At 44.1% G+C, this 22,206-nt stretch overlaps 1 protein-coding gene across 3 annotated transcripts; it reads left to right on the top strand.

The window, feature by feature from the left end:
- Positions 1-7,449: 7,449 nt before the first annotated feature.
- Positions 7,450-21,554, top strand: ankrd50l (ankyrin repeat domain 50-like). 3 transcript variants are annotated; one of them, XM_079170021.1, is made up of 4 exons: positions 7,450-7,585; positions 7,680-8,496; positions 15,987-16,198; positions 16,906-21,554. In XM_079170021.1, exons 2-4 carry the CDS (start codon positions 8,078-8,080, stop codon positions 20,454-20,456), a joined length of 4,182 nt encoding a protein of 1,393 aa, XP_079026147.1. In that variant the 5' UTR covers positions 7,450-7,585; positions 7,680-8,077; the 3' UTR covers positions 20,457-21,554. The 3 variants fall into 3 exon arrangements, with proteins under 3 accessions (XP_079026147.1, XP_079026148.1, XP_079026149.1); XM_079170022.1 differs by lacking the exons at positions 7,450-7,585; positions 7,680-8,496 and adding an exon at positions 10,461-14,430; XM_079170023.1 differs by lacking the exons at positions 7,450-7,585; positions 7,680-8,496 and adding an exon at positions 14,292-14,430 and having other exon boundaries at positions 15,992-16,198.
- Positions 21,555-22,206: the final 652 nt, after the last annotated feature.

The raw sequence follows: 22,206 nt of genomic DNA, 5'->3' as shown, positions 1-22,206 counted from the left end.
TGCAAGTCATCAAGGCAGTGACTCAAGTCCAAGAACACAGTGATTCAGGTCCTCAGGTGCTGCAGGAACTGTTCATTTGACAGCACAATTAACGGAGGCAGTGTCAAGTTTGGGTACCAAAGGAGGATGAGAGGACAAATCAAAGAGATTCTGTTTGACATGCCCCAGAGCTGTGCCCCGGGAAGCCCTACACCTGCCATCCCACTGCTCCAAACAGGCTTCCAGGAAAGCGAGTGAGGCAGCAGAGAATCACAGAGATGAGAGAGAAGGTTCCCTTTTCACCGTGATATAGTCGGTTCAATGTATGTGTGTCTTACACCCCTTAAAGGACATTATCACCTAACACATTCACACTTCATTATATATTCGTGCACATTCAAACTCAAACACTTTCCTGAAGATACCGCAGCTGTTTGAGCAGCATTGATTTTTTTCACATTTTAACATAGTGTTGGTCATTTTGGCTAAATGCAAATAAGTATAGGTTTAGCATCAAATATATCTGAATCTCAAAGGATAAACTTTCCTATACTGTGTTAGAAAAGTCAATGTGTTGGTGTGCAGCGTAGAAGAGACTGATCATCAAAGCCAGAACTATGATTTACACCCACACAGAAATCCTCTCTTAACATTCTAATATTCTTTTCTTTATATTTTAGAACAATACATTTCAAGCGTTGTTTTGAAATTCACCGAACAGAGATGAACCTAGAGGGCAGAAACAGATCAACTCTCACTGGGGGGGGGATGCTGGCAGAATTGAACCCTGAGTTTCTTTTTCATCCACAAAGTCGGTCTACTGCTAAGTGTGCCGTAGGAACATTATACAGATCTTCAGTTATTTATATGAATCTGTGATGAGATGATGGAGAGAGCTGTTGTTGACAGCAATGAATTATTCAGCTTTACAAAGAGGAAATGCAGTGAGGCACGACGCCACATCCGCAGAAAGGAGGAGGAGAAAGCGTGAGTTTATTATGGAGGCAAAAGAAGCAACATGCACACATCTACAGAACATGATTTATTCCTCATTTAGAAAGAATGAATTATCCATACTCATCACGGGTCAATGTGAGTCCGGCTTTGTATTTTTAGCCCATTCCAATAAGTTTCATATTGTGAATTTTATATGCAAGAAATGCAGCTGTTTTTTTTTCTGTATCATGCATGAATATAGATAACAGAACTGTAAAAAGTGTGTCGATGTGTGTAAAGAGTGTTTATGTGTGTGAGCGATAACTGCAACAATCATTGACTTTGATTGAATGATGTTTGGGACTGAAACTATTTTGCAACACTGGCAGTCTGAGTAAAAAAATCAAGAAACTATGTAAGAATTGTGACTTGGTGAGGCAAAATCTGAACTACGAGATCTATTGACTGAAACATAATTTGGCTTTTTGAAATGTTGTCTTGTCTGTCTCTCACCATGTTTGACTTGTTTGGGACCAAAACCATTTTTCAACTAAATAAAGTACAGTTTAATTAAAACTCTTTATTAAAATTCATATTCTGTGGAAGTTACATTTAAAAAGAAATTAAAGTGACCCAACTTCAGCTCAACGTGTGTCATTACCACGCATGTCCAGTAGAGGTCTCCCCTGTCAATATAGTAGGGGACTGACTGACCTCCACATTGGAGAAATATCATCATTGATAAAAAGCCATGAAACAAATGTGCTGTTTATTTAGGAGATATGCTCACAGCAGGTCTGAAGCCAAACAGCAGCATGCAGGAGGTCAGAAAACAAACAAGAGGTCTGGTGCCACGATGCGTCTTTGGAGTCTCTCTTATACATTTGCGTGGACGAGAGATGAGCTCCGTTCATGACGTTATCATGTAAATTGCATGTTGTTGACAAAAGCCATTAAGACATTTTTTGTGTTTATAAGAGCACGTCAGAATGTGGAGAATTGGCTAACAGGGTGAAGAGGTCATCTCTCATTTCACTGTGAGTTCAGTCGTGTTCGTGGGACAGCTTGGAGGCCCGCAGCGAAGCAGAATTTAAAGCAGAGTTTAAGTGGTTTGAATAAAAAGAGAAAAAAAAACCCTCATGTCTTGTGATCTGGAGACCATGTTGTAATGGGAGTACACCAGCCCCTATTGCTGGCTCCCTTGCTCGGACCACACCTTAGAACTCGGCCTTTATTTTGATCTCAACTACACATCTAGCAAAGTACCCAGGACTTCTTCTGTGGTCGTTCCCGCTACAGTAGGTGTCTCCAGGACCATATTTGACCATGACAACACAAAGACAGACTTAAAGGTGAGAACTCTGACCCCGATTGTTTTAAACATACAGCACAGAATGAATTAGATTGATTTTGTTGTAAATGTACTAAATTGTAAGGTGTGGCTTTTGTTCATTGTTTGGATGACGGACTGTGCCTTTAAAATCAGACAGGCCTTTATAGGCACAATTAAAAAAAAAAAATGAAAACTTTTATTACAGTGTGATAAAATACAAAATCAATCAAAACCTGAGAGACTATAATCAATACTATTTTAAGTTACTAGCTGATCAGCTTGATTTAAAGTTAGACTTGTTACATACAATTTCATATTTCAGATGCATTATCTCGGAATTCTAGGCCAAATTAGGAGATGTATGAGATTATACATATATTTTGACTTTGTACCTCCTAATGTTGACTTTAAAAAAGTCTTAACTGACTGACTAGTTTACTGATTTAGCCTATTATCTTGTACATTTGACCACAACAGTCAATTTTTTCTCCAACATTTCATCTTGTCATACCATTGACTTAATCTGACATTGTTAGGTTTCCATACTCTTACAGTAGAACCAAGACGAACGTGTGGTCCAACGTGTAGCGTGTCGGTGTGAAACCAGACTGCAGGGGATGTCTCTCTCGCGACCGTTTCATTTTCGTTCTTCCTCTCAAACATCCTTTTTCACCGTGCGCGCGGCGGCAGAGAGAGAGAGAGGGCAGCCCTCCCCCTGACAGACGGAAGACAGAGACGGACAAAGTGATACTCTGAACTGCACATCTATTCTGCTTCACCTTTAACGTGACGGTGCGGAGGATTGTGGGAGCGGACACACGTGATTATAACCCAGCGAAGTGGCGCTTTTGTCGGTTAAGGAGGCAGGTCGACCGAGATGGGGCGCGCGTGTGTGTAAGGTAAGTGCATCCACCCGTCTGTTCAAACAAGCAGACAAAGTGGACTCATTGGCTTTGTGTGCTTTTTTTGTTTTTGTTTACAATGGCGTCGAACACTCGCGCGTGATGAACGCGAGTCGGTTAAAAGACGCACGTCTGTACCGTAGACTCGGTTGTAACGTTCCACCTGTAGGGAATAGTCATCTCATTGTTGGTGAGGAAGCAGACACCTGTAGAGCCCCACAGCGAGGGAGCTGATTGGCTGTAATGTTCACAGCAGGGCACTAAACTAATAGTTCATGCTGGAAAACATCCAGTCCGTGATATTTTTTTTTTTTTCACAGGCTAGTGATTAAAAATCCTTTTAAAACCTACAAATGCAATATAAATATCTTAATTGATATTGCATAATCAGTGTCTATGCAATATACAGTGTCTTACGTTTAGGGGGATCTATCGGCAAACATGGAATATAATATTCAAGATGTTTTCTTTGTGTATAGCCTAATCTCCTGAAAATTAGAATTGTTGTGTTTTTGTCATCCAATGAGTCGTTTATACCGACATAACCAGTGTGTTCCAGGTCCCCGGGAAGAGTGCCGGAGGTTGAAGCGAATTTGACGCGGTTCAACAGGTCAAACCGTTTAATTACAACTTCAGGGTCCGTCACGTGATGCCATTGGGCCCACATAGACTTTTCCCATAGGCTTGCTTTGGGAAAGAGATGTTTGTAAATTAGCGAGTACATTTTGTTTTGAGGTGAATCATCTTTCCAGTGCTAACTGTTGAATCCCCCTTGTTTCAATCATTAGAGTTGTAAAATGCACTAATGTGAATGAGCCCGAGAACAAGGCTGGACCGAGTGCTGGGATGCAGGGTTTGAAGGAAACACTGATTTAGCTCTATGGGCTAGATCTCTACAAGATCTGGCAAATTTTAGCGGAATTTTATATTCAAACTATATATTCATGCCCTACTGAGCAACTATCACAATGAACAAATCCCCGCCTCCAATGCTAACCAGTTCTCTTTGTATATCTATGGCAGGTCCTCTTCAGAGCCAATCGGCAGGTGTCTACAGTAGGGCCATTCGCGTTTCACGTCGGCCATTGTATTTGAGAACAACAACGGTCTGCAACCAACTGCAATTACTAGTCGTTTAAAGGCATAGTTCAACCAAAAAACGGATAATAGGGTATTTAAACAAATGTTGAACTATGCCTTTAATACCCTATTATGCGTTTTTGGGGGGGGAGGGTTGTGCTCTAACTTTTTATTGTTGACGAACGGCAGTTCATCCATTTTGTCCTTTCCTTTGAGCATGAAGCATTAAGCTTTGATAGCATTAACACTGTAATGACAGTCTAGGATATCCAGAAATAGTCCGACCCATACACTTCTGTTTTTGCACAGACTGAACAAACAAGATGTAACAAGATAGTTGGTGGTCTGTAGAGGGGCTGGAAGGTGAATTTTATTACCTCTGGACGCATTCAGGCCCCCCCCCGTTTTCCCTCTTTATGCTAAGCTAACCAGCTACATGCTCCAGCTTCATATGTATTGTACAGACATGAGAGTGGTATCAGTCTTCTCATCTGAGTTTGGCAAAAAAGCAAGTAGAGGTCAGTGTATTTCCCAAAATGTGGAACAATTTCTTTAAGTCGTACACAAATAAATGTTAAAGAACCCCCCCCCCCCCCCCCCCCCCCCGCAATTTATAGTTTTTTCGAGGCAGTTAGGTGGTGTAACCATTTCTCGACTGAAAACGGTTTAGCCATCCTCCCGGATACTTTTTGTACAGTGTCTTCACTGGTTGCATAGCAACTTCCTTTACATGCATTTAAGTAACCAGGTTACAGTCTGCTTTCTTTAGTAAGCTGATCTCATAAATGTCATGTGAACAAGAAGCCAGGGTTTCTGTAAATGGGGGTAGAGGGTAAGAGAAACCGTATTCCTCCATCTAGATGTGTCCTGGAGAAGGCCTCTTTCTTGGCCATACTAGCGAGGTTTCTTATTGGCTATTTAATGTGCGCATGTGCCCCCAAAAAAATCTGGGTCAGACAGGGGAAAGTATTGCCACAACAGCAGGGCGGCAGAATGAAAGTAAAGATCATTACAGAACACGAATTAATTCCATCTGACTTACATGGAAACGGGAACAAAGTAGCATCTAGAAGTCTAAATAAGTGGTTTTCCAACACTGAACTTCTGACTATTTGTTAAATTCAGACACATTTCTGCTGTAAAAACCAGGAAACGGTGTCTTTTAAGTATACAATTAAAATGAATACAGTAAAATAAGCGATGCCTCCTACTTAGGGTCTGGGGCCTGTTATAAATGAAATTGACTCGATTTTGGTTTTCTGCATACACAGCATGGCTGTGAAGCGCTGTAAAGACGCTGCTCCAGGCTTTGCTTTGCTGCAGCCGCGTCTTTACAAGCTACACGGTTCAGAGAGCTTTGTAAATACCACAAGTAATGCCAAGAATGTAGACAACTTCACGGCTCGGTGGCAAGTCTTCGGTGCCCCTGCTAAAACCACACATCTCTTCATTTCCCAGTTCATTGTCAGTATATTGGCATCCGTCGGCTGACGGTGTTAAGTGTTCAACATGTGTCGTCTGCCTGTAGGAGAATATTCTGCTGCCATTAGGCTCTGTGACTCACCCTGTCACCAGGCTATCAGAGGAAATGCACAGCAGTGAGGCTTTCTTTTCTGCTCAGTTCCATCGAGTGTTAAATCACAGTTTTAATCAGACAGATTCAGTTCAGTGTAGCCGGTGTTTGATTAGTCACTGACTTTAAATGCGGAGCAGTCTTTCATTTAACAGAAGCGTTTGACATTCCTCGTCTGGAGTCCTTAAAGGTTCATTTTATCAGAGGACCAACCATCTTGTATGGCTTTTTTCATCCACTTTAACAAATAGTAGCATGCAGTCGAAAATAGAAATGGATTGAATTCAGAGTTTGTTGCTGATGGACACGTTGTGCACAAATGGGCATGCTGGAAATTGCTCACAGCTGATTACAAAGTGGTTAGGGCGGAGTGACGGCATGTAAAACCAGAAAATGACATATTCCGAAGCTATTTGTTTTCTATAAGTTGTCAGGTTTGATTTTGGCAGGAACTTTCCAAAGAGATTTTTATTGACATCAGTTGCCTTGCACACTCTTTTTTAATACAGAATGGTGCAGTGGTATTAATGTGGCTTAGTAAGCTTCTCATCAGTTTGAGAAGAAAATATTTTACGAGATGGTGGAGGTGATAACACCTTCTAGTGGTAAGACGGAAATTTATGAGCATTTTAGAAAATATATGTAAACATCAAATTAAGGCCAAAAACAATATAATTTAAGCTAATTAAATGATAATAAAAACAACTAGAGCTGCAACAAACAGTATATGAAACTATTGAACAATCAGTGGAAGTTTAGTGGTTATTCATTTTAATTAATAAAATATTGGAAAATTGACATTCGAGAAGCTGGAACCACAATCGTTGTTTATTTCCTTGGTATATTAAGAATCGACTATCCAGTGTCTCCATTAAGTCTTTGTTGAATGATCAACTGTTTCAGCTTTAGACTTTACATGATTTAATTATCTGAAAGTAAATCTTGCCAGAGAGGCATGGTGTGATGACAACAGCACCTCAAAAGATCAAAGTGATTTTCATGAAACGAAACTTCAACACCACGACGTGGCCTTACATCATGGTATTTGTGACGACAAAGAGGCGGAGCTGAGCAGACAGCCAGCAGCTAGCAGCCTGAGAGCGGTCACGCCCTCAATTATGCCTAACTTTAAATACCTTGATTTAATTTAAACGGGCACAGTTGTCATGACTGTGCTATAGATACCAGGCTGTAAACATGTTTAATTTTGCTGTAAAGTTGGACATTTTAATATGGGTGTCTATGGGGATTGACTTTGTTTTGAAGCCAGCTTCAAATGGCCATTTGTTGAACTGCATTTTTTGGCAATGCTGCGTTGGCGTCATTCTTCAGCACTGGCGGCTGACACTTGGTGTAGTGTTGCCCTGTGACTGAACCTTGACCCCAGGTAACCCCTCCCACCTGTCAACTGTTGAATCGCTCACGGCCACACGAGCCCCCCCCCTCTCTCTCTGTCTCTCTTTATCTCGCTCTCTCTCTCTCTCTCTCTCTCTCTCTCTCTCTCTCTCTCTCTCTGCTCTCCTGTGCATGTTCTGACATGCCGAGAAACACCGGGGGAGGGAGGAGACAAATAAACCCCAAACAGGAAAAACCGGAGCGCATGAGAGACGGATAGACAGAGAGATGGAGAGAGGGAGGTGTGAGGGTTGTAAAAGAGCTGAGGGCATGAGAAAGGAAAAGAGAATTTTTCATGCTAAGCAGTTTCGGATCGATGAAACTGAGAGGAGGGAAGACTGTAGCTGTCATTAGAAGACAGAGGACGACTCCGTCATCAGGGGAGGGGTGAGATACGCTGTCATTATTTCTGTGAAAAACATGCTGTCAGTTCCTCTCTTGACTCATTCCTTTTCCGTCTTTCTGATTTCTGACTGAACAGCTCCACGAACTCCTGGAGAGGCACGCCGAACGCCGGCAACAACCACGGATCCTCTTCGCTTTGGCGCTTCGAACCGCGCCAACAAAAAGATCCGGACAAATCCAAATGAAGACACACCGAAGAGGTGATCCATTAGCTGACTCAACCTTTCCCGGACTCCTCTTGTCAGAATTATGCCTTAAGGCCTGCTGGGGGAAGGACGGCCACTGATAATGATCGCCTGATGCAACACTTTCAGGAACCGTCGGTGTGAGGAAATACCCAGAGCTGTCACAAAACCAGAGGTGTCACCAAGCTGCAGCTCCACCTAAAAGTTGGGAGTACGATTACTGGAGGAGCATGGGACGGGGAGTCAAGAGCAGCGAGTTGTCCCCTGGAAGTCAGACGCCCGGGAACAAATGAGTAGCGGCGGATTTTCCAGCTTGCTCCAGGGCCGGCGTTTCTACTGCCGGGAATGGGCCCTGGACAAGCTGCGACGCTGCCTGGACACCCGCTCCGTGCCGGGGCAGCCGCCAGGGCTGCTGGTGATGGGGGGCCCTGGCACCGGGAAGACCGCCCTGTGCACCGAGGTGGTGTGGCCCACCTCGAAGGCAGGGATGGCGGTCGGGCTGGCACCGCGCTGCCTGGCCTCCCACTTCTGCCAGCGGGAGGACCAGCGGAGTACTTCGCTGTGGAGGTTTGTCCTGGGCCTGGTGGAGCAGCTGAGGGCCTCACCTCTCCTCTCTCCTAGGTACGAAGAGACCCTCAACAACCCGTCTGTATCCTCCTGTCTGGAGCCTGTCGCCTGTCAAAGAGACCCCGACGACACCTTCAAGAGGTTTGAATCTCTTTTTTTTTTATTCAGTAAAGAATGTTTGAGAGGTTTGAGGGAAATTTCAAGGTTGCCAAATGAGAGGCAGAGGAAAGTTTAAGGAAAGTGTAGCAAGCCTGAAACCCATCCAGGCGCCTCTGCATGTGTGTGCTTGTTGAAGAGCGTGGCCCAGCGCAGCACGGTGCACGTGTGGTATCACATTCTGTAAATGGTGATAGTTGAATGAAGGCAGGAGCAGCTGAACAAGGTTACATCTGACATGAGTCAGCGGGCAAACAAGTGGTTTTATTGGTGAAAACAACAAGGTGGGAGCCTGCACCGCAAGTTCCTTTTTTTGGTTTGGTGAATTGACAGTTTACACATTGGATTGTGGAGACTCAAAACATCCCAACGTCGGCAGTCATTTTAGACGCCATAACCCTGATCATGAGAATGTGCAATTTGGTTTGTTGTCAACCAGACAAGCTATGATTTGAGCTCATTATGATCTTACTGCCACACAACATCGATCTTGTGAATTTGATTTGTAGCTTGTTGCTTCAGTTCCCACTAGGGCAGGATGGTTAAACCAATACAGCATATGTACGTACAAAATCAATCCAATTAATTCTTAATATAGTTAAACAAATTGCACTGTATACTTGTTATTGAATGGCGTGTGTACAACAACATAATAGCTAATTTGTACAAGATCATAACAAATAAATAATTGAGTCCCGGCCCCCACTGCTACTCCATCAAGGTGTCAGAACCACCATGGAGCCCACACTGTCACTAACTTCCCTCTCTGAAGAACTATACTCTGAGGGGGCTACAACATGAAGTTAAAGCCTACAGATCACAGTGTTAACAGTGAGCTGTCACCCGACCATCAGACTAAGGAACAACGCCGTTCCTGTAAAACCAAGAATGTCATAAGCTAATGATGTAATAAGGTACTCTCCTGATGTTAGCTCCACAAGTCTGTACGAAGAAGCGTAATGTTTTCTAATAGAAAGTTGGCAAACAATGATTTTGAATGATCAGCACTGTAATATAACGTGCATATACACATAAAAAAGCTCCGCCTTCACTCATAAAAGAGTCATTCAGGCTCAAACACGGTGGCAGCTCATGTTGTGGGAAAAAAGATCCACGAAAGCTTTACAGCTGCGTCCAAACAGAGGTGTTTTCAGCAGGTGTTAAGACAGTCAACAGACAAAAAAACTGTTTCAAAGCCTGTAAATGTAAAACCCATTTGGCCATCACAAGAGAGGCCAATGACAGTCACAGGAAAATTGACGGCAGCAGCTATTCTTCTTCGTCTTATATTTATTTCTCCTCTCATAATGCGGCCCATTCACGGCACACACAATGGGCCTCCGCCGTGAATGAATGCTACTGTGTTATTTATGACACAACTTCCCTTTCAGCGAGGGGGTAGAAGAAGAAGAAGAAGAGAAAAAAAAAAGAAAAGAACAAAGAGGTGAAAAATGCCTCCAGTACCCCAGTGACCGTCTCGGCGGCAGTCAGCGAGGTCACCCTCCTCTCTGGGACTTCTTTTTTTTTTTCACTCTCTCCCGGCGTGTTTACTCTGCAATGAGTCTGAGCCTTTTTACACTCCTCCTGTGTTTGCCTACCTCTGGTGTGAAGTACCGAGCTGGATTCCTCACTCCCCTCAGGATGGCTCACAGCCAGCCGTTTGTGTTCGGAGCGCTCGTGAGAGAAACCTTGCCACGTGAGAACAGCCGTTGAAACACTGTTGAAACATGGGGCTCGAATGGGCAGTGGGAGGACGCACATGGGACGCAGGTTTTTGCCTTGAACCGGCTGAGCGATGGGTGTCGTCAGCTTTTGGTCGAATTTAACTCAAGTTGTGTCATTATTTGACAGTTAGGGTTGGTTTCACACCTTGACCTGCTCCATGGTCCGTGTTCACACTGTTTGTATTACAAACGTACCAAGAGGACAGGGGGGGGGGGGGGGAGTTCTTAGACGCTTTACCTATAAGTAAAAGTAGAAATACCAGGGTCTGAGAATACTACATTGTAAAAGTAAAAGCCCTGAATTAAAAAAATGGGCTTATGTTAAAGTACAGACGTGTACAAAAGCAAAATGTACTTAAAGTATTCAAATCAAAATGGCTCGTAGTGCAGGATGGCTCCTTTTGCAGTGTTATTATAGAACATTTATTTGATTCTGTTGTTGTCACTTACGAATACACGAGAGCATGTTAATGTTGTAGTACATCAGTGTGGAGCCAATTGGAGATACTTTGTGTACTACTGGGTAGACTAGTAGTATAGTACACAAACATATCACATCTCATGTTTTCCTGTTATGTTAAATGTAACTAGTGTAGAAGTAGAATGGACATACTTAAAGCTTGGGTAAGTAACAGGAAGAGGACACCACATTTAAAAATGTCTTCAACCGGAGAAAAAAACACTGCAGTGTTGCCAACTCGTTTCCAATGAAAGTAGATAGCAACTTAAACAACAAACATGGCTATTATTAGTACCCACCGTTGTCACGCTATAGCAGCTCGAGGAAGACTTCAGCGATGCACAGTGAGTTCATTTGCAGACAGCGAGACACGCAGGTCGGGCTTGTTACAGTTCTGCGACAGCCACAGGGGTTTTTCTATTGTTTTGTTTGCCAGCCAATTTGATTTATTGATTACAAATAAAACAAAATGTCTCATAAATACGTGTATAAACGTACTTGGTTACATTCCTATGAATCATACGGACTGACAGGTGACTCATTCATTGGACGTGAATCTCTGCTTCAGTGGGCCTCACCGCTCCGTGTCACAGAGAGCTCTCTGATTGGTGGAGGCTGCTGCCGGACTGCATAGGACGAGATAACGATGAGCAGGTAGCAACGTGATGAAATGGGATTTTCTGTTCTGATGCTATTGAGGGAATAGTTGCCGTGCGGTTTCTACTTTTCGCTCACTTTTAATGAGGAGCTGCCGAAAAAACACAAAGTAGGACACGAGCATCATGCGCTGCTTTCTAAACTGCTTTTCTGTGTCTGACAAATCCTCACACTTGCATGCTGACATGCATATATACATGTTACCATGGTTACTACATGCTCATACACACATTGTATACTCATATTTCTTATATGGTTTGCTTGACTGCAACATCTATTATCATATTATCCTGTGTTTGCCACACTTTGCTTTTAAACCACAAACTGTTTGAGTTACGTTTTAATTCTAGTGTTATTCTCTTTTAGCCTTTTTTATACAGTATTTATATCTTGCACAGTGCACTATTGAACAATGTTCTTTTGTCTGAATGAGGCTCGCCTGGTCAAGTAGAGTCTAAATAAAAATGTAATAAGAAGACATGCACATCAGTTAACAGTGTAGTGTTGCTACAAAAGGAGTTTTACAGCCAGTCGGGTCATCCCTGACCTCAGTAACGCAGCTCATTGTTGTTGTATTATACCGTGCGTTTCATACAAGTAAACTCAACATGTTTCATATTCAAATTCATGCAGCAACAGGGTGCATGCAGAAGAAAAGGCAGCGATAACGAGAAGGATAACATAAACTACAGACACGCACCAACAGTGTAGTGTAATAACCAATCATAAGCCTTAGAACAATAGTGCTCATCAGGCAGTTTGTTCCAGGACAAAGACCCTCTCCAGATCTGAATCTTACTCGAGGTTCAGTTAGAAAACCACCTCCTGACAATTGTTTGTGACCTGCTAACCTTTACAAGCTGAATTAAAGCTCAGGGTCAAAGGTCACCCACCGTCCTGTGTCCAGGACTATGTGGGCAGAATGGAGCGGAAAGCTTCAAGCAGCAATAAAAGGATCATTAACGTTTCCTCCTCCGCAGACCTGAACGTGCGCCCAGTGAGGGAGTGTCGCTGTAATCCGATGACTAATGCAAACAGAGGTAGGATAAGCTTGTTGGAACCCAGATGTAGCCGTCACCCAAGGGCAGGGCTTGAATCCGCTTTTAATTGCAACACATGCCCCATGATAACAGTCAAGGCGACCGTGGAAAGGCAATGAGGTGTTGAGGTAATGAGAAGACTACAACAAATCCTCAGACTTTAAAGGACTGCAGCGTAGAGCCGGAACATTCTGGAGCAACTATTATCACATTATATCACGACTGAACATCTCTGACTAAAGACATTCTCTTTGTGTGACTGCTATTCACCTAGATTGTTGTACTTCAAGAGAGATTAAAAAAATGTATCAAACAATAATTAAAATTCATCATATAAAGCCAAATCAAGCAGAAAGTTGGTTCTACACGCCTCTCAAAAAAAAAAGTTTTTAATATAATTGTCAATTAAATATGATTGAAAACTGTTGGTTGCACAAAATAAGCATATATTTATATATTTATAGACGCGGCCACCTTGTCTGAAAGACTGACTCAACAAACATCACACAATGTAAATGTTATTTATTAATTTATATGACATTGTCCTTCAGGAGAAAATTAGACATCCTATTCCCCACAGCAAACACCATATCATGTGAGTCTCATTACTGTTTAGGCTGCTTCTTCTACCTCATTCATCATGAAAGGAGATGTGTCAGGAAGTGGGCGGCTTACCACCTCTGCTAATGTACACGTTGACACCAGTACGCGATGCTAGTTAAAATGTCCATTATGTAAGGACAGGTTATGGACAGTTTAATAGAGGTGGTAATAGTTACTTTTTATACTTTCACGGCTGAAGCTCAAACACGGCCGATTTGTTGCCAAAGCCTTATCGTTACGGATGATTCATTTCTGTGATGTTGAAATTTCACTCCCCACTCCTTTACATGTGTTCATCCCGAGACTGATACTGTGATGTTGACCTCAACATGTTTATGCTTCAAAAAAATCTAAGTTTTTGTTTAGGTTCTTACCTTAAATTTGGGGGTTTAAAGAAAAGCTGTTTGGTGACTAAAGATGACTGGACCTTCTGGCCTAAAATATAGACATTAACAATAATGACAGCACACACAAGCGTGAACCCTGTGTTTGCTGCAGGATTATTGGGTTTAGCCTCTGTGTGACCCATTCACACCAGACTGCTGTCACAGGTTAATCATTGTTTGTCACCTGTAAAACTAGCCCCTGTCTGTGTGTGCAGCTCTGTACAGATTTCTGCTAAACGGAACACTGAATAAAACCAGACCCGGTAAAGATGTATTATTAAATGTGTTTTCTGACATTTCGACAATGGAGATTCAGTATTTTGCTGTCGGTACAGTGTTATGTGTTTGTTTTTAGTTCATGAAACATTTTCAATAGAATTATAAAAGACACGAAAAATTACAAAATTTTCTTTTTGGTCTAAAATATAATCTAAAGCAACAATTTAAAATTCAAAGTTTTATGGTCAATGATTCTAAAAGTAGTCTTTACATCCCCCCCCCCCCTTAGTTTAAACACAGGTCTGGTGCTGCTTGGCTCTGTTTGGATGGGGTGGACATGGGTTATAATAGCTGGTATTACCATACAGTTACCAGAGCATCATCATAGGTGTAAGACAACAGTGTTTGTCTTTGGCTCAGGCATGTTTTAGCTGCAGCCACAGTAATCATCTGGAAGCAACAACTTCGTTCTCAAGAGTCCCCTCTTCCCTCATACAACTTGCACTTTCATTATGTAGTGTTCATGCTCCAACAGCTCTGTGCAGTCATCACATAAATGAGTCATTAGTTTGAACTAGCAAGGACTGAACTAGGGTTTTTACAGAAGAGTACGTGAAAATAAATTAAATCAACAATACAATCGGTTGAAGTATTTCAAAAGGAAAAGTGCATAGTACAAATATGGTAGGATTGTGTGTGTGTGTGTGTGTGTTTATAACCTGTGTACACACATCAACCCGTGTGTGTGTGTGTGTGTGTGTGTGTGTGTGTGTGTGTGTGTGTGTGTGTGAGCGTGCCCAGGGTGGAGCGGGACATGACAGAGGTTCCATGTACGTGAGTCACTATCAGATCACAGCAGGGTGCGGGTGCTAACTGTGCTCTTCAAAGGACAGTTGCGCTAGGATTTATGGTTTTTTGCCAAGTTCTGAATTTCTTAAATGTTTTACATCATATTCCAGAGATTAATCACAGCAGAAGATAATATATTTGCGATTCTAGTTCCCTAGTCACAGCTGTATTTCAATGTTAAAGGTCTGAGGCGTCGTTTGAGGGAAATGTCGTCTTAACAGTAGGGATGGGTATCGTTTGGGTTTTTTCCGATACCGGTGCTAAAACGATACTTTTAAAACGATACCGGTGCCTAAACGGTGCCTGAACCGATACTTTTTTTATTGCCAAGTCAAATTTAACAATATATTTAACTGTTTAAAGTATACTATACATATTAGTGCTGGGCAACGATTACAATTTTTAATCGCATGGAATTTTTGCGATTAATCTCATTGTTATGGCAAAGTTCAATAATTAATTCAAAGGTAGTGTATTGTGCACTTTTATTTTAAAAGTACTGCTATATGAACAAAAGTGCAATAACATTTGGTTTGCAAACACTTTAAACAAATAAGGTTCTTTTTAACAGCAGTATTCCCTTTACACAGTAGCAGTTATATCTCTTCACTATCTGTGCTCAGTGTGTGACGTCATGTGAAACGTTCCACTGCTGTGCAACAGGAATACAATGTTTCAGCACGTTTCATCTAAATGTGTGTCGTCTTCATGACAGAGCATGTGAATGCAGCTCTACTGTTCATCAATATAATGCTGTAACTCAGAGGTGATGATGGTTACCCAGCAATCAAAGAATAAAGACACACTTACGCACAATGTAGGTGTATTTTCCCTTTAACTCACGAGATGCAGGTAGCATGTTTTATACTTAATGTGAATTTAATTCATACTTTGTTGGCATCTTATTCTGAAAATCGGATGTTCCTCTGAAGAAACCGGATGTTGTCTCACGTTAAATCTTTCCGCTAACTTTCAAAGTCCTTCGCTCGCTCCCGATCTGTGCCGTTTGAATGCGTTTACCGTGAATTTCAGCGTATAGGTCACTAACATCTAAGTGTCTGCTGAGTTGACCACGGAGACCTGAGTGTCTGCTGACTTTACCGCAGTGATGTCCAGTAGTCTCCATTCCTCCACCGCTGCCAGTGAGCAACGGACTTTCAAAATAAAAACAGCCACACTTTTGACCGTTTACCTTTCGGCATTTTCTCTGTTAAAAGGTTGATGGCTAGCTAGCTGCTGTAGCTATACAAACGGTAGCTATCGTTACCTGCTGCCAGGACGGAGTCATCAGAGTAGTGTTAAAAAAAAGTATTTCAATCGGCTCAGGCACCGAAAAGAAGCACCGAAATCTGCGTTGCGTTTCGGTCCGGTAGGTATCGGTCGTATAGGTACCGGTTCCATATTGGCACCGGGTTTCGGTACCCAACCCTACTTAACAGTACACATCAACCTGCTGTGTTTTTCTGTGATTGTAATTACTCTGCAGACATTTAATCTCTTCCCTTGTGTGTCTTGGCTCTTTCTCACATGTCCTTAGAGCAGTGTTGGGACCCCTGTTAGACCTTCCTCCTCCTGCCCAGACTCTGATGGTGCTGGTGGACTCCCTGGACGTAGGGTATGGGGCAGGCGAGGGGAGTGGAACGTCCATTGCGCAGCTCCTGGCCGCCAATCAACACCTGCTGCCCGGCTGGCTGCTCCTGGTCTGCTCCGTCCGCCGCCACAACAAGGCTGTGTGCAAGATGTTCTCCGGTATGAAGAGAGAGTAACTCGTCTTAATGGGATTTGCACTTGAAGATATTATGTTGTTAATGAGAGTCTATGTGGGGCCTGACAGAAACATGGACTACCTCACGCATGTGTGTGGTGGACATCGATCAGCAATGATTGGACATTCAAATCGCTGACTGTTATATATTTGTCTCGACACTGATTAAGTCGTTTTTTTATGACATTTGATTACATACAGTAAACAAACAATTATTTTCAGAATTACTACCATGGCCAGCGGTAGATGTGAGAATAGTTTCAAATCACCATGCATCTAATATATAAATACAAATACAAAAGTTGTACAGTATTGGCCTTTTGTGTAGCTATAGCTAAAGAGACCTTTGACTGTAACTCTTGTTAAAAGCTGGTACTAGGTTGGGTGCTCTGGGTTATAAGCTCCAGCTTTATTTTACTAACATATTATAAATGAAGTGAGGTGTTGTTTTGTAGCAGAACAGAACAGAATACACATATCTCCTCTTCTCTGGTCAAAAAGTTCTTTAACTAAGGTGTTCTCTACCTAGACACTTCAAACTCACTTTGAAAATAGAAAAGCAGAGAGAGAAAATACCACTTGATAGTTGTCAATACCTGTGCCAGAGAAGAACCAAAGTAACATATCACTGGTATCAAGTATATGTATAGACTATATTGGGTTTAAAAAACCTGTTCTTTCTGTGTTTTAGGTTTTCGTAGGATCTCTCTAGACGATCTGCGCAAACCCCCGCCAGTCCGTGACGTGCAGCAGTATATCCTTTGTCGGCTGGATGAAGACGCAACACTTCGCCGTCAGCTCACTCCTGACACGGCCGACATGCTGAATCTGCTGCACATTAAGAGCGGCGGCTGCTTTCTCTTCCTCGAGCGCGTGCTGGATGGTGTGGGAGGTGCACTGGTGGGTCTCAGGGAGATCCGTGACATCCCCGGGACTCTGAATGGCCTCTACCTGTGGTTGTGCCAGAAACTTTTCCCCCGGGGGCTCTTTGTCTTTGTCAGGCCTCTCCTCAATGCCCTCTTGGCTGCCGCAAGGCCCCTCACGCCTCAGCAGCTTTTCACGGCAACATGGACGCATGACACATCGCTCAACCCCCAGGACTTCCAGAACAAGCTCCGAACCCTCACACCTCTCCTGATCGATGGCCCTGAGGGAACCAAACTACTTTTTCATGCCAGCTTTGCTGAGTGGCTGACGGACGTTAAGTATTGCACACAGAAGTACCTGTGTAGCAGAACAGAGGGTCACAGTATGCTTGCCATGGCTCTGACTTTGCAGGGACCCCACCTGGACATTGCGGACACTTGCCAGCTAGCCACACATTTAGTTTTATCAGGTCACCATAAAGATAACCCCTCATTATTGGCACTGTGGATGCTGTGGGCAGGTGTGCCTGCTCTTACGACTAGTGGCAGTATTGCACTAACCCCATCCATAAGCCAGCCTCCTGTTGTAGTCAGTCAGGAAGCCCTTCAGCTGTTAACGAGTTGTGGGCTCGTCTCTGCAGCCTGTCTTTCAGGTTCACATCCAAGTGTTGGAGTGCATTGTACAGGTGAAGAGGGGAGTAGTTTAAGACAGGCTTTTGAAAAGGGCGTGTCTGTTAAGAAGCTTCTAGGCTGTGGGGTCTCTTTAAACCAGCCTGGTTCTGCAGATGGACAGATCTTGCTTGCCAGTGCGGCCCACGAGGGTTCTGCAAATGTAGCCAAACTTCTCCTGGCTCGTGGATCGGATCCACTGGTCAGTGATCAACAGGGTCAAACGCCACTCACTTTGGCTTCCAGGCAGGGGCATGTCAAAGTGTTGTCTGTGCTCCTGGATTGGACCAAGAGCCAGGGGCCAGAAACTGCTGTGCGGATGATGGAGCATGTCGACAACGAAGGCTGGACAGCACTGCGCTCTGCAGCTTGGGGAGGACACAGCGAGGCTGTCCGGCTTCTGCTGGATGCAGGAGCAGATGTGGATGGATGTGACGCCGAGGGCCGTACTGCTCTCAGAGCTGCTGCGTGGGGGGGGCATGAGGAAATTGTCCTGACCCTGCTGGACTATGGGGCACAGGTTGACAAAGCTGACAGCATGGGCCGCACGCCGATTATCGCTGCTGCGTACATGGGACATCATGAAGCTGTGGAGATATTGCTGGATCACAAAGCAGAAGTTAACTTAGCTGATGGAGATGGGCGCACTGCTCTGTCAGTCTCTGCCCTCTGTGTTCCTACAGCAGCTGGGGTCAAAGGTTATGGTGAGGTAGCAAGTCTGTTACTGGAGCGTGGGGCAGATCCAGGACACAGAGACCATGATGGAATGACACCGTTGCTTCTTGCAGCCTACGAGGGCCATTACGACATAGTTGAGCTTCTGTTAGAAGCTGGTGCTGATGTAGATGAGACTGCTGGCCCGAATGGCAATGTCTCAGCAGCGGCGGCTGTCACTCCCCTGCTGGCAGCTGCAGCAATGGGCCACATGAGGACTGTGTCACGGCTGCTTTTCTGGGGAGCAGCTGTGGACGCCATTGATTGTGAAGGCCGAACGGCACTCTGCCTGGCAGCAGCAAGGGGCAGTGGTGAGGTTGTCCGCGCTCTGCTGGACCGAGGCCTGGACGAGAACCACAAGGACGACCTCGGCTGGACTCCATTGCACGCTGCTGCCTGTGAAGGCCATCGGGGGGTGTGCGCTGCTTTGACGGAGCAAGGCAGCATGGCACGTGTCGGAGAGATGGACATTGAAGGACGCACACCTCTTATACTGGCTGCCCAGGAAGGTCACTGGAGCACCGTCAGGCTGTTGTTGGACAGACGTTCTCCCATTGATTACAGGGCGTACGACGGACATTCTGCCTTGAGTGCCGCCCTACTGGAGGGCCATGTTGAGGTTGCCGAGCTGCTTATGAGGCGAGGGGCTGATACTGATGTTCGGGACGCAGAGGGAAGGCCTCTGCTCTACCTCCTGGTGTTGGAGGAATGCCTTGAAAAGGCCAATCTCCTCATAGAGAAAGGAGGGGTGCCCCTGGAGTCCCGAGACTCTGAGGGCCGTACAGCACTTCATGTGGCTTCCTGGCAGGGGTGTATTAAGATGGTAGACCTACTGCTAAAGCATGGGGCAAACCCCAATGCGCAGGACACAGAGGGGAGACCACCAATCCATTCAGTGGCTTGGACAGGACATGCTGAAGTAGGACATCGTCTCCTTGAAACCAGTGGTGTCATTATAGACCTTGCGTGTCAGCAGCGGGCAACAGCTCTCAGCATCGCCGCCCAGGAGGGACATGCAAACATTGTTGCAATGCTTCTGGAAAGAGGTGCAAATCCCAATCACATGGATAAATATGGCCGTAGTCCAGTCAAAGTGGCTGCGAAACACAGGCACTTCAGCATTGTCAGACTCTTGGAGAGCTACGGAGCCAAGCCATACGTAGGCCAGTTGCCTAACTCTAGCAATGTCTCCCCTTCAAAACCCAACAAGATCCTCTCCTCAGGCATCTTCGAGAGTAACGGAGGTGAAGTGACAGCCTCCTCCTCTTCAGTATCTTCTCCCGGCTCCACTGACGAACGATTCCACTCCACGCAGAGCTCCCAAACCTCATCTACCTGCCACTCGCTGGCTACGGTGCAGACAGTGCCAGCTGACAGCCTCAGCTTTATTCAGCAAATCCAACAGCACTCACTGCCCCGCAGTCGTAGTCGTCCCTCCACCCTCCCCCCACCAGGGAGCTCGGGCATGGGCAGCCTCCACGGAAGCAGTCAGAGGCATCCCAAATTCAGCCCTCCTTCCACTGTTTGCACAGTCGCTGCCATGATGCACAACTGCGCACTGCCTCAGAAAGGCTTGTCATCTGTACTTGAATATCATGACAAAATGAACAAACAAAACTCAAACTTAATTAAAGCAGACAGGGCTACTAACGCTGGTGGCAAATGGAACTCAGTCATGGCTTCCCTTGGGATAATGCCAGGGCAAGATAGCCCTGCAGTAGGTGCTAAAAACAGAGACAGTCCTCCTCTGGGCTACCCATATAGACTACAAAGTCCACTTCAAGGGGAAGCTTGGGATTCTCTACCCCAGAAGAACATTTTGTCACCTTCTTGCTACAGTTTTAGCCCGGTCCCACCTTGTAGTGCCTTGCCGGAGGATGTTATGGTTGGTATGACAACCACAGACCCGCAACTCAATCTGAAACAGGCCATCAAACTGCAGTTTGAAGGGCCCACCAGTGCAGCCTTATACAAGAGAGAGACACCCCTGTGACTGGTATTCCAGTACGTGAAGTTGGCTATTGCTCCACATTCTTTACAAACCTTTTATTTTGTTGGAGTATGTGGGTTAGCGCTGAAACAAAGTTCATTCTCAGTAAATGAAGTAATTTAAAGAAGTAATTTATCAAGTAGACTGACAAATATTCTCTGGTTGCAGCATTTCAAATGTGAGGATTTGCAGTTTTTTGTTGTTTTATATAATTTTACATCAACGTTTAGTCAGTTATTTTGAAAAAAAATGATTGATATAATGCCGCAGTGTGGGTATTTACAGGTTATGTTGTGGTACCAAAACAAAATAGTCTCTGGTGGTGCAGACATTTGAATTTGAATGACAACATCTTTGTTTTAGGTGGAGTTGAACATTTTTGCAGTTAAAAGAGAGTTTTCACTGTGTACAATGACTTTCTGGGTTCAGAGGAGAGAGGAAGTGATCCCTCTCTCCTCCCCCCTTCAGGAAATCAGAGGAAGAAGGAACTGAATGACATCAAAGCTTACATTCCGGCTTTTCCGTTGCCTGTTGTGTGTGTTGAGCAGGGCTCTCCTCCTGCTTATTCATTTAAAGTGTAAAGCATCACTTTGTTCATTTTCAAAGTACAACTTCTTTTACAGTTTACAGTTTGGGTTATGTTTTAAATAATTGTTTTGCCAGTAAAAGACCCCCTTTTTTTAAGCAGTAAACAACTTTGTTTGAGAGCTTTAGGCTTGCGCCTTGATCTTTATTGAAGCCTTTGATATTTACTATAAACTGGCCTACAACTCCCATCGGTCCATTGCTGACGACCAAAAACAGTTTGCAGAAACGCCAACCTACCGAAGCCTGACCCAGTGTGGGGTTTATGATACAAACCATAAAAGACAGCCAAGTGTACTCAACCAACTTGGCTCGCTCGCAGTGTGTGTGTCTGTGAGCAGGCAGGAAGGAAAGTGAAAATTGGACCATACACACTGGGGGTGGTTTGTGGGAGGTTTGTTAATTCCTAACGTGTACATTCTCACAGAACAATCTCTAGTTCTTCATCATTTGTGCATTAGATTGATATTTAATTGCATTCATTCATTAAAGTGGCGAACAGTGCCATAAAACCTGTCTAACCCTTTCATGTCTGCTTATTTGTGAATATTTCATGCACTGTACTACTGGATGTCACAGAAAGCTTCTGATGTAGTAGCAACATGCAGAGATGAAAGTCTGGCAGCGGGCTGTCGGAGGCCATCTGGGAGAATAAAACCAAGCGCTTCTAGACAGTTTTGAAACTTGAGAAAGGAGGGCTCTGCAGACCGAGTTTTTGTGATATGTTTTATCTGTGAAACTCTTTTGGTATTTGGACCTTGAGAGCCACATTTCAGAATTTTTGTCATGTGTGCTTTCATAAAAAAGTAAGCTCTATAGTCGACATTTACCTTGACGAAGGTCTAAAGCCTCAAAGCTTTTATTAAATGATACTTGCGTTGGACCTAAGTGAACAGAGCTTTTGCCTTCTGGCACCTTAGCATTGTGTCGTGTGTGCAATGACCTTCACGAATCACCTGTTTGTTTTTTTTCTCACCAATTTATTCATCTCCCTTCAGGGAATTAGAACACCCCATCATTTCAGTCATGTCATTATTCATATTTTCTGACCAGGAGTTGACATTTCTATATCCAGAACTGCTGTAGATACCAATTTAGTCCAAAACATGGATAGAAACCCCACGGAGACATTCATTGTTCCAGGAAGAACTGCTCCATGAGAAAGCTA

This window comes from Pholis gunnellus (genome assembly GCF_910591455.1).
Source record: "Pholis gunnellus genome assembly, chromosome: 12".
NCBI classification, from domain to species: domain Eukaryota; kingdom Metazoa; phylum Chordata; class Actinopteri; order Perciformes; family Pholidae; genus Pholis; species Pholis gunnellus.
Note: the sequence above shows the minus strand (reverse complement) of the source record. Positions and strands in the feature narration are given on the sequence as shown.

What these genes read in the sequence shown, in the direction of transcription:
- ankrd50l (XM_079170021.1), top strand. Translation starts at nt 8,078, where the DNA reads ATGAGTAGCGGCGGATTTTCCAGCTTGCTCCAGGGCCGGCGTTTCTAC. An exon ending in CCCGACGACACCTTCAAGAG is followed by an intron (nt 8,497 to 15,986) that starts GTTTGAATCTCT and finishes ACATGTCCTTAG; the next exon opens with AGCAGTGTTGGGACCCCTGT. An exon ending in TGTGTGCAAGATGTTCTCCG is followed by an intron (nt 16,199 to 16,905) that starts GTATGAAGAGAG and finishes TCTGTGTTTTAG; the next exon opens with GTTTTCGTAGGATCTCTCTA.